Source organism: Myotis daubentonii, chromosome 8 (genome assembly GCF_963259705.1).
Source record: "Myotis daubentonii chromosome 8, mMyoDau2.1, whole genome shotgun sequence".
In the NCBI taxonomy this organism is placed as follows: Eukaryota; Metazoa; Chordata; class Mammalia; order Chiroptera; family Vespertilionidae; genus Myotis; species Myotis daubentonii.
In genome coordinates this window covers 16,960,167-16,972,678 of record NC_081847.1, presented here as the reverse complement: position 1 = coordinate 16,972,678, position 12,512 = coordinate 16,960,167, and the positions used below count along the sequence as shown (strand labels likewise).

The 12,512-nt window shown below is 40.4% G+C and overlaps 1 protein-coding gene across 5 annotated transcripts in view; it reads right to left on the bottom strand.

Annotated features, from left to right (window-relative positions):
- Window positions 1-12,512, bottom strand: part of RALGAPA2 (Ral GTPase activating protein catalytic subunit alpha 2) — a 295,521-nt gene that overhangs the window by 99,033 nt on the left and 183,976 nt on the right. For all 5 annotated transcript variants that reach the window (XM_059705412.1, XM_059705417.1, XM_059705413.1 and 2 more), the window contains 5 exons: window positions 11,717-11,785; window positions 11,320-11,457; window positions 7,376-7,559; window positions 3,904-4,675; window positions 3,173-3,244 (listed from right to left, as the gene is read on the bottom strand). In XM_059705412.1, coding sequence (XP_059561395.1) covers window positions 3,173-3,244; window positions 3,904-4,675; window positions 7,376-7,559; window positions 11,320-11,457; window positions 11,717-11,785 — 1,235 coding nt within the window. The remainder of the gene's footprint in view (window positions 1-3,172; window positions 3,245-3,903; window positions 4,676-7,375; window positions 7,560-11,319; window positions 11,458-11,716; window positions 11,786-12,512) is intronic.

Genomic DNA, 12,512 nt, shown 5'->3' with positions numbered 1-12,512 from the left:
TACAATGAAAATTACAAAATTTAAAAAATGACAAAAACTTGTTATTTCAATATATAAGCAAAAAACCTGTTACCATTTTTTGTATACAAAAATGACAGTTACTATATTCTATTTTACAACTTTTTTTCACTTAAAATATTTATGAGTACTTTATTGTATAAATTACACAAAACATACAATTCTCCATGTAACCATTTTTTAGTGTAAGCACTTTAATATCATGCTTTTCTATAACTACGTTATTTAATGGTTGTATAACATCTCATTACATTAATATACCACATCCCAAGTCCTCATTATAGGACATTTAGGTTGCTTCCAATTTTAGACATGTTCACATTGCCTTTGATATGTCCTTAAAGTCATAGAAATGGAATCTTGATCACTGCCTATTTGTTAGGCTTCTGGTGCTTACTGTCCTGCCGCCACCGGAGAAGGTGGATGCTCTGAATGTCCTGACTGGGGTCGCATGAGCGCACACTTGGGGGTGCTTCTCTTGATGAGAACAGCTGTTATGAGGAGAGGTGAGTACTGTGGGGATGGATCCCTGGGTCTCAACGCTCTAGGAGAGACCTTGTGCTTCAAGACTGTCCGAAAGCTTGTCCTCATGCAGCATGGAGCTCTGAAAGGTGACGCTGTTTACTCCCTGAGCAGCAGGCAGGGTGTGCAGGCAGCCTAGAACCTGGCTGGCTTATTCTTAGGGCTATAACAATTTGGGGGCTCAGATGATAACAGAGATCATAACCATGACCTAAAACACTGTCTCTTTCGGCACAGAAGAAACCAGTATAGTTACTCAATTTCTTCTGGCAGCTTTCTCTTTTTTAAAAAAAGGAGTCAGCATTCAATTTGTTTCTATTCTATAGACTTTATATACACGAAAGCAATCTTAGGTTTATCAAGCCTAAGCTTTTTACTTTGCAGCTGCTCAGAGATTCTTGAGTCCTCATTAATTCAATGTGGGAGCACAGGGCACTAAGCCCCAATGACTGCCTGACTGGTGTAGGTGTGAGGAAAGGTGATCTTTAGTTGTAAACATTAATCAAATTTCACATCCTCTAAGATGTTAGCACCACAGAGAGCCTGCAAGGATGCAGAAGCTGCTATCTGGCCTTATTAGAGCCAGGCTTTTGAAATTATAATTAGCAACATCAACAGCATTTCATATCCAGAAGCTGCATGACCCATGCATGAAGGAGCAGGTAATTCAGCAACACACATGCATAAAACAACCATTTCCTCTTCCTCATTAGAATGCATTTTTCTTTCTTATTAAGAATAGGCCAGAATAGCTCAGTTTCCCAGTGCTGTCACATTAAAAAGCCAAGCAAAGGAAACAATTTTAACTTTCACCTTACCACGGAGTGGCAAGAGGCATTGATATTTAAGCGGGGAACACTTAAATATGTAAATAGTATGTATTTAATAGTGTGATTTAGTCATCACACTATTTACATCTTTGCTAACTTCCGAGTATACAGGTGATAGTTGCAAGATAACCTCTATTTTCCCCAAGAGCATGCTAAGCAAGAACTATGCTTTGAGAGCAGGGGGGAGAAACTGATATATAAAATAAATGCAGCCCTAACTGGTTTGGCTCAGTGGATAGAGCGTCAGCCTGCGGACTCGGGTCCCAGGTTTGATTCTGGTCAAGAGCATGTACCTTGGTTGCAGGCACGTCCCCAGTAGGGAGTGTGCAGGAGGCAGCTAATTGATGTTTCTAACTCTCTATCCCTCTCCCTTTCTCTCTGTAAAAAAAAAAATCAATAAAATATATTTAAAAAAAAATAAAAACAACCATTCTCCCTTTTTTAAAAAAAAATTAAAATAAATAAATGCAAACATCCAAATTGAACGTTGAGGAGCATGAAGTGTTATCTACATACTGACCGATACACAGGGCAGTCTAGATTTCTCATAGCTAAAGAGTTCCTGACTTATTTCCACTAAAGAAAAAAAAAAGTTGATACCTTTTTAGATGTCAAGAAGGCACCAGGAGTTGTGGTTTTTAGCAAAGGTTAATCAAGGGGCAGAGGATTTGCCAATCAGCTCTCCAAAGCCACATTTACTGCAACAGCACTCCAGGGAGCTAATTCAATTGTACCTCATGCCACTGAAGTGCATTAACACACAATTACAAGATACCAATGTATTCACTTAATACTAAGAAGCACCAAGTAATTCAGCATATGCTTGAAAAGCTGAGTTTGGAACCCAAGTGACTGCTTGTCTAATACTGGAGGACGAGAGGGAGAGGGAAGCAAATCCCTAAGTCCTCCAGAAGAAATCCCTCACAGAGTCTCCAAGAGAATTCAGTCTCTCTTCCTCTAGAGCAGTGGTCGCCAGCCACTGGTCCGTGAGGTCCGAAAGGTTGGCGACTGCAGCTCTAGAGAAAAGAAGCACAACAACAATTGGGAAACTGAATATGCTGAAGGGCAACGTGAGGAATAATGGCTTCAGGTTTTTCATCTCTAATGATAAATCTAATGATATTCTTAAGGGAAACAGAAGAAGAATAAAAGCTATTTTTTAAAGTGTTTTCAAAAAACTAAGATTAAGAAAGCAGTTTGTTCAAGGAGCACGTGTTATGTACCAACTACCACACTTACTTTACTGGATGTTTTTGGAAGCATACATTTCCCCAGATCAAAAACTGATTGTGAGCTCATGTTTAGAGTTGCTTCTAAGATTGTTTGAAAAAAAATGGGAGATCTGAGATTTGACCAGCTTTGGAAAATGAGGTTTACTATTAGTAAATTGCTAATTACAACAAACTGGTTTTAACCTTGACAACATCGTGGAGCAGACATTTCATGGGGTTCAATCAACACAGACTGTGTGAGCACGGGCAGGGTAATCTTTAACCGAAGTAAGGCTCTGTTCCTCATCAGAAAAAGAGAGAAAATGAAAAGGAATGTCCACTGGCTACCTCATGAAAGATCCCCAATCAAAGGCACAGATTAGGTGGGAGCACCGAACTCTTTTTAGTGTAGCAAACACGTGAGCTTACTCTAAGGGTAAAAATAGCGAAAGGATGACGTGTGCAAATGTCAGCAATTCTGCCTTACAGAACTACCTTTGGTGTCTCCGCAGGTGTATCTGTCATCTGTATCTGTCATCTAAGCACACACAGACAGAAAGGAAGGAAGTGGTGTGATATACTGTCACATACCACTGACGGGAGTCCAGATTTTTTAGTTCTCTCAATAATTTTGAATTTTTCTTCAATAGATGAAAATTCTTCCTATAGAGAAAAAGGAATGGAAGAAAAGTCATGTAATCACAGGCCAATTTTGCTCTTTCCAGTCAATCAACTGGCAAACTTATCCATCATCCATCCATTCACTCATCTACCCATCTGCTGCATTAACAAAAGATTTGTGATCAAAACCACAGAATGAACTCAATTCTCCTTAAGGCATTCAAAGGCATCAAAATTCCACTGCATCCCGTTGCTATCTAGGAAACTGGATGGCTCTGTGGTAAATGAGTATGTGACTTGTGTGTGTGTGTGTGTGTGTGTCTGTTTTCACTGTTGGCTCTACTATGAATCTCTTTCCCCCACTGTTGTCCTTAAAAACCCCATCCCATTATCAGGGGCCTACCCTCTTCCACACAGTCTTCTCCACTGAACCACACTCCCCACTGGATTTAACTGTGTCTCTTGAACTCCTATGCCAAGCGATCTTTCATCAGAAAACATTTGATAGCTTTTAAAATGTACACCAGATGCCTGGAATCAACCTGTGCAATCAATACAGGGCAGCTTCTAGCTAGCTTTAATTTAGCAGCAGAAAAGTTGTAAAGGCCGAAATTGAGAAAAATTTCCATTTCTGTTCTTGCTTCCCCAAGTCCAAACTGATAAAAAAAAAATAACAAAATAGGTCTAGCGTGGATTGTTACCTTCTGTCCCAAGAATTCATTCCCAAGTCATCAAGCAGCAACCTGCAGAAATAAAAGGGTCCTCGGGGCTCCACGGGTGAGGGCTGCTCCTGGCTGGTGACTCTCATGGCCGAATCGGAGTGACTCCTCCGAACATGCTCGGCTTCCTGTGCGTTCTGGCGCAAAATGACCTCGATGATTTCCTTCTCTTGGTCTCGATTCATTCCACATGGGGGTAGGGAAGGCTCATTTAGATTTAACTGCGATGGTAAAAGGCATTCAGGACTTGTGTGGCCAATGTTTTCAAGTAATTTGTCGAGGGCATCCTCTCCCTCCTCAGTTTGAGAACAATCTCTCGGAGGTCCAAATGTTTCATGATGCCAGCCCGAAATCAGAAATGAAGGATTTCTGCTGTTGAGTGCTAAGCAGCCTTCCAAAGGTCCATACAACACCTTCCCATCCCAAGAGTACTTCCCTGAGATGTCCCTTACAATGACTCTCACGTCCGAGAGAGCCCCCGCTGGTGAGCCGCCTGCCAGGCCTTCTGTGGGGGTCTGGAGGTAGGAGATGAGGGTGCTGTCATTAAATACAAACAGCTGCAAGTTCGGGCTCCTGAACACCTCGGAGGAGAGCTCAGAGGCTTCCGCGTGTGTGTTGTCGTGGTTCTCACTGACCAGGCTGTGCAGCACGGCCGGGCCCCCACGGAGGGGGAAGTGTCCCAGGTGGTTCACCAGGTGGGCCATCACCCTACGGGCAGTAAGAGGGATCAGCTCCAAACTTCGTCTCTTCTTCTCTGTGAACAAAAGTAAGGAAACATAAAGATACAGTGGAGAATGAAGATGAACACTGAGCACCACCAGATGTCAATCTGTACTTAGACTATTTGCTTTTTTTTAGTCTGGGAATCTTCTGAACCTACTTTGTTTTTTGACACATTCTATATGAATTTAAAGGCACAGTTTAAATAGATTGCTCAAAGAATCAATTTACATGAAGATTTCACTCTGAAAGGGGCATTTAAAAGTTTGCAGAGACAACAATAAACAAGAGAAAGGTCCTTGTCCTTAAAAAGGTGACAGTTCGGGAGCTCTGGGAAGCCAAAATCTGCAGTTGGAGAGGATGGCAGAGCTGAACAGCTGGAGGCTGGGAGCAGGTGGAGGCTGGACCAGAGAGGTTAACTCGCTCCCCTCATTAGGATAAAGGCAGACACTGGTAAGAAAATAAATCCAGCCTATGACTGCTTAAGTACGGAATTCAGTTGTGAGTATATGAAACACAAAATTTATACTTGTATTATTATTTATTATTGTATTATTTTCCATACCAACAACTGTTAACCTGCTTATGCCCCACCCTGTATATTTTGCAATTGGCTTTAAGATCATTGTGACAATTTATGTTTTGTTGTTAGGGCATTTTAAATATTTAACAGAATCTGATGTATTAGTAATTTACGGAAATGCTTAGAAGGCTTTAACTAAATTTGTAGTTGATGATTAAATGCCCAAGAGCAACTGATTTACAAAATTTTCAAGACTTCAAATGTACAGGAAAACTGAAAACGGCATCTAAAAGTGGGCCTTGTAAAAAGTTTGAGGCAGAATGGAGAAGCAAACAAACTAAATCCCTGAGAATGCATTGAGACAATCACTTAAGCTTGAGAATAGTTAGAGAGTGTCATCTACCACATTCACAAAAAATTGTGCATTAATCTAAGAACAAAAAATGATGCCTTTTAATGTGAACAAAAATAAATCACTAGATAGTAAAATAAACTAAGATTTATAATTTGGGTTTAAAGGTTTAGGAAATACTTGTTTTCTAAATTCACAATATAAAAATTAAATATTAATAAAAATTAATTAAATATCAATAAAATAAAGTCAATTGATTAATTAAATTAACAAAACTACTTTATTAATTTAATCTAAATCCACAAGAAAATTAACTTTTTCATACTAAACATCCTCTCTCTCAGACACTGAAAATCCAATTAACTTATTTATAAAACACCTATTTTATGATGTATAAATCCTACAAAGAAACTATCAGGTCCTAAAATCTAAGAAATTCTACGTGATGACTGAGGAAAAAAAAACTGTCCAGATTTTTCTTGGATTTCTTCTTGATTCTCTTTGCTTTTCAATGAACAAAATATCATCTGTGTTTAATAAATGATCAAGTCAAGGAATGCTGTACACTGAAAGAAAATTGGTACCAAAACTTAAAGGTGCATTTTTAGGTTTATCCTTTTCCACTAACTTGCTAATCTTCTGCTATTTTCAAGTGATGAATCATAATAAGTGGTGAACCAATTTTTATGACAGTTATAGGGGTGAATATAAATTAATAACTTTAGGAAAAAGTAGATTACTTTTTTTATGAGACATGGACTACAAAGGTAAGAAACAAAGGAAACAGATAAAGGGTCACTTTCTTAAAAAGATATGGTTTGCATTTACAATTGTGTGGAAAAGCAAACAGTGAACTCCAGAAAAAGACAATTACATAATTAAGTAAAGGGAGGGTAACAAGAAGATGAAAAGGTGCCGCACACCATCCACCAGCAACCCAACTCAAAATGAGTCTTTAGTGTATTCTTGCAAAATATCAGAATAACTAATATGAGGTTTCTGGAACTTGGTCATTAAACCTTAAATTCAAATCCCACCTCCATTACCTGTAAGAAATAATACAAAGGGATTCCAAATATCCTTCACCCCAATAGTAGCATCTTACATAGGTGTAGTACCATATTATAACCAGGAAAATGACATTGAAACAATTTAATACTCAGATTCACTAGATTTACATACTCATTTGTGTGTGTGTGTGTGTGTGTTGAGGGGAGGGGGGTTGTGGGTCTATGCAATGTACGTATAGATGACACAGCCACATTTTGACTCACATTCCAGAGATGAGCTCTTGTCGTTCTGGAGAGAAGGTTGGTTAAGGAGGACATACTAAGCCCTGATGATACCCACATTCTAAAATGGCCCCTATGCTGTGAACTGAGCTATCCTCAAACTGTGGCACGTAAATTCCCATCTCTCTCTCCAGGATGCTCTCTTAGTCTGGAACACTTTGCAGTCTCCTTTCAGAGTCTGTCCGTCCCTCCAAGTCTGGCTTTGGTCCTTCTCCATGGGAAACCGCTGTGGTGCTACCAGCCCACAGATGAGTCCCGTGTATTAATCCTGTCTCTCCCGCTAGATGTAAAGCTCCTTGGGGCTAGAAAATGAACTGTCCTTGTGGGTCCCCTGGGTCTGAGGCATATGGTTCTGCAATAACACAACATTCAACTCAGGTGGGAATAGGAAGGGGAAGAGAAGAAACAGAGAAAAAGAGGAGAAACAAGAAAGGCAGAATTTTCAGAGAACTCTAGAAACCAGGAATTCAACAACTAGAATTAAAAACAATATAGCAAGCATGGATAAAAGGCTATAATCTTTCCTTTTCCTGCCCACAAAAATTAATATTCTGAAAAAAATCTCACCCTCTTCAACAGTCAGCAGGTTGCCCAGTTCTGCTGATGAGTGATATTGGACTGGCTCAGAATTCATCACGTTTGCCAGTGGCAGGAAGGGGTCATAATCTGAGGATGACAGGTCAGCCAGGGTCAGTGTGTAGTGACTCTGTTGGGTGTATGTGCTTGAGCCACAAACACAGCAGTGCAGAACCTGTGAAAAACAGAAGGGAATGTGTGCCACGGATAACTCTCTGTCCCTTAGGACAGCGGTCGCCAACCTTTCAGACCTCATGGACCACCAGTGGTCCACAGACCAACAGTTGGCGACCACTGCTCCAAAGGTTTCCTTAAACCAGCGGTCACCTACCTTTCGGACCTCATGGACCACCAGGACCACTGGTTGGTGACCACTGCCTTAGGAGGTAGGACACTTGCTTCGTAATACTTGAAAACATCAAATCCTTTTCATTCTAAAACATAGTCTTGCTATTAGCAAGTTTATTTGTTCCTTTCACATCAATGATAATAAGTACATTATCAAGTTAAAAAAAAAAAGCAAAAGTAAAAAAGCGCCTATTGTGCCATTCTGTATGGTTGCACACACCTGAGTCCTGCTCCAGTCCGCCCGAAGCCACATCATTAGTAGAAGGAAGTAAATTGGGAGACGAAGCCTAGCTATTGCATAAGCCACAAGATAAACCACCACCACGTATGGTGGATGGCAGAATACAAACGACCAGCAGAGATTGCTAGCATTTCATAAGCGTTCATGAACTTGAATTAGTATAATTCACGACCCCAAGAATTGGAATGGCAAATTTAATACAATTTTTAAATTTGTGATTAATGAAGTAAGTTTAATACAAGTTTTTAAAGTATTCTTATTCTGACAAGACCAGTTTCCTAAAAGCTTACTGGCTGATTACCAATTGCTGTTGACTGAAGCTCTATAAGCCATGCAAACATATATCATCTTTGTGTATGCCCAAATGTATGAGCTAATAACTATACTTTTTGATTATAAATTCAAAAACCTAATTTTTATGAGAACCAAGGTAATACTCTAAAAAGTAAGGAGACATCTTTGGGAAAAATTTTTATATGCAGTCAATTCACTTTTATTTATTTACTAGGGGCCCGGTGCACGAAATTCGTGCACTGGGTGTGTGTGGGGGGGGGCGGGGAGTGTCCCTCAGCCCAGCCTGCCCCCTCTCACATACTGGGAGCCCTCAGGCGTTGACCCCCATCACCCTCCAATCGCAGGATCGGCCCCTTGCCCAGGCCTGACGCCTCTGGCCTAGGCGTCCGGCCCGGGCAGTGGGGACCTGCAGCTGCAGCGGCCCCATGATCGTGGGCTTCGCTTTAAGCCCAGGCAAGGGACCCCTAGCTCCTGGGACTGCCAGCTTCGACCATGCCCAGCTCCCATCGCTGGCTCCACCCCTACTTCCTGCTATCACTGGCCAGGGCGGAAAAGGCACCTGATTCTCCGATCATGGCTGGGGGGCAGGGCAAAGGCGGCCCCAGGGCCGCCTTTGCCCTGCCCCCCAGCTCTTAGCTCCCCCCTGGGTTTCCGATCACTGTCAGTGGCAGGGGGCTTCTTCCTGCTTTCCCTTTCGCCTCCCTGCATTGTGCCTGCATATGCAAATTAACCGCCATCTTGTTGGCAGTTAACTGCCAATCTTAGTTGGCAGTTAATTTGCATATAGCCCTGATTAGCCAATGAAAAGGGTAGCTCGTATGCCAATTACCATTTTTCTCTTTTATTAGTGTTGATTTAAAAATATTTTTATTGAACTCAGTGGGATTATACTGGTTAATAAAATTATATAGGTTTCAAGTGAACAACTCTAGAATACATCATCTGTATATTGTACTGTGTGTTCATCACCCAAAGTCTAGTCTCCTTCTGTCAATTCACTTTTAGATGACGACCTTGGATTTGACCACATGGCAGGAGGCCTTGTTGTCGGGCTGGACATCTCCCCGTTTAGTTCCTTCTACTCACGTTGCCTCTTGGGAACTGGGGGAGGACTTGGGGGTATGTAGTCTTTGTGCGCAGCTAAGAAGTACTGAGAACCTGTAGTCAGCTGAGGACACTCACCTAAGTATGTCATCTTCCTAGCAGAAAAGCAGTACAGAAAAATTATGGTAGCTTTCTTATTAATATAAAAATTGAGCTTCTGTCATTGAGAGAATTAATTTCTATTGGTCAAATGCTATAAAAATAAGAAACGCACATTAAAACTATGATGCAATACCACTGCATACCTACCAGACAGCAAAGTGTTAGTAGCTGCAACTCTCCGACACTGTTGTTGACAATGTAAATTAACATAGCCACTCTGGAAAATTACTTAGTTTTTACCACTAAAGCAAAACATATGTATTCCAGCAACTCCACTCCCAGGTGTACACCCAGCAGAAATGCATACATATGTGTACCAAAAAAACATACTAGAATAGAATGTTCACAGAACTTTCGTTTATAGTCCCAAATTCTAAACTCCCAAAATTCCTATCAACAGTTGAATAAAAAATAAATCGTGGTTTACTCTGCTAAACCGCAATGAGAGTGAAAAACCTACAACTATTCACAAGAATATGATGAATACCTTGGAAGCAATGTGGTGTGGAGACATCAGACACAAAACGACATGCTATATGCTTCCATCTATTCCAAGTTAAACATCGGCAAAGTGAGTCTGTACTGTGACAGCATAGTGGTTATCCCTGTGTGTGTGTGTGGGGGGGGGGGGTGGCTAGTGACGAGGAGGAGGTGCAGTGGGGGCTTCTGGGAGGCTAGGAATGTTCTGTTTCTAGAGTTGGGATCAGGTTTCACAGGTGTGCTTACTTTGTGAAAATTCATCAAGCTCTTTCTTATGATTGATGCAATTTTCTAGATGCATTTATACTTCAATAGAAAGTTTCCTTTAAAAATACAATGAAGAGTTATTCAATAAATTTGTGAATCATGTTAGCTATGAGGTGACTTTTATATTGGTAAAGCAATTTTAAGAGACATCTTTAAAAAAAAGAGATGAATTTAAATGATTGTGGCTGCTTTAGTGGGTCAAGCCAGCCTCAGATAGGTTTATAAAGCTAACATAGCAACCAAAATCTTCAACTAGTGAAGAATCTATTTAAAAATACAGAATACTTTTTAGTAGAATTTCAACCATGATTAAGTGATTTTTTTAATTTAATAGATTTTAAAATAAAAGTAATCAGTTAATGACATGGAATCTTTAAAAAAAAAAAGCTATTATTAAAGGTCCATTGCCAAAATAAACAACAGAATTGTCCTACATAATAGTAATTATTGAATGGACACCAAAATGCTAAATAAATAAATAAATAAGGCCATTGCAGGACAGACTAAAGTCTGTGTAGAAGGACAGTCTAAAGGGTCCAGAGCAAATACCACACCTAGTCATGAGTATGGGGTGAAATAGTACAATATTTTAAGTACTATGAAAATGATGACAGTAATTATTTCAATGTGATACATTTCATTAATTTATTTCTTAAGATCTTTTAAGACATTACTGGGACCACTATACTTTTTCTTCCTTTGAAAAATAGATCTTCTCAAACTAAGGCTATGGATATTCCTACTATATAAACAGTTCTTTTTTAAGTTAAGTAGATTTGGACCATGTTCCGTGAAAATTGGGGGATTTGATCAAACAGCAGTTGTTTAAAGATGACAGTCATGTGAAAATGTATGCATCTTTCACATGGTAATCATTGTTTCTCTACAATTATATCTGTCCTGTTTTCCCTCCTTAAATTATTTGTTTCTTTTAGGCCGCCTCCCCCCTCCTCCCCCCGCCGCTTACATCCCCCTGCCCCGCTCAATAAATCCTTTTCAAAAGGGCATCGATAAACAGGCAAATGCATAAAACCTATTTTGGTGATTCTCTGATGTTTAAGCTCATACTCCATGCCCTCCAGGCCCAACTGAGACTCACCCTGTAGATGTAATCCAGCAAAGGGGCCCTGCGTGAGTGCTGCTCCTCCAGGGCCGCCGTGGACACCGGGCGGAGCAGGGCGCTCACCGGCAATGCCATGCACCAGTCCAGGAGGCAGAGGAGCAAGGACACAATGAACTGGAAGAGAAAACAGGCCCAGTACCTTACACTGCAGTCTTTTAAACTTCACTAAAGGCAATAACAAACAACAGAATTGTCCCTGCTTAATAGTAATTATTCAATGGACACAAAAAGGAATAAATGAATGAGTAAGGTTTTCACGAGGGTTCACAGAAAGATATTCTAGAGGACATCCCTGCAGGTAACACTATTTATCATTCTGTTTTACATTTTTAAAAACAGGCTCTAAGGGAAACTTAGCCAGTGTGCCACCTACCTTCTTATCTGTTTCCACTGAGGAGTACTCTGCACTTGGTAAAAGAAAAGCAATCGTGGCCACAAGGATCTGTATAAAAGAAAAACCCTCGATCAAAGAGACCATAGTGATACTTTTGGAAGCCATATGGTAAGAGTCCCATGTGGCTTCCATCCCATTCTGTTGGTGGCAAAATTGGGGGCCCCAGAGAAAGAGATATTTATATCTGTAGTCATACAATTTCTATCTTCAGTCTCCACACTTGTGTAGAAAGCAAAAAATATTTTCAAAAATAGTTATGAAAATGGTCCCATTTCGTTTTCTTATGAATGACCCAGCTCTACACTGTTTTCCTAGTGTCACAGCACTGTGTTATTTTCAAAGGTCTTCCATGGAGATGTAAATTATATGGTTGCCCTAAAACCCAATTCCATTTTGCAGCACCTTATATTCCTATGTGCACAGTTCTATTTCACTCTAGGCCACTTAAGGTAAAAAATCACTTGTGATATTTGATGTATCTCTGAGAGAACAAAGTGATCTCATTGGTGAAATTTGTCTAGGGCTGAGAAAAAATAAATCAAGATCACTCTCCCTCTAATACCACATGGAAACAAATTTCCTGAAAGAGTTGCCACTGGAGCCCTAACTGGTTTAGTTCAGTGGATAGAGCATCAGCCTGCGGACTCAAGGGTCCCAGGTTCAATTCCGGTCAAGGGCATGTACCTTGGTTGCGGGCACATCCCCAGCACGGGGTGTGCAGGAGGCAGCTGATTGATGTTTCTCATGGATGTTTCTAACTCTCTATCCCTCTCCC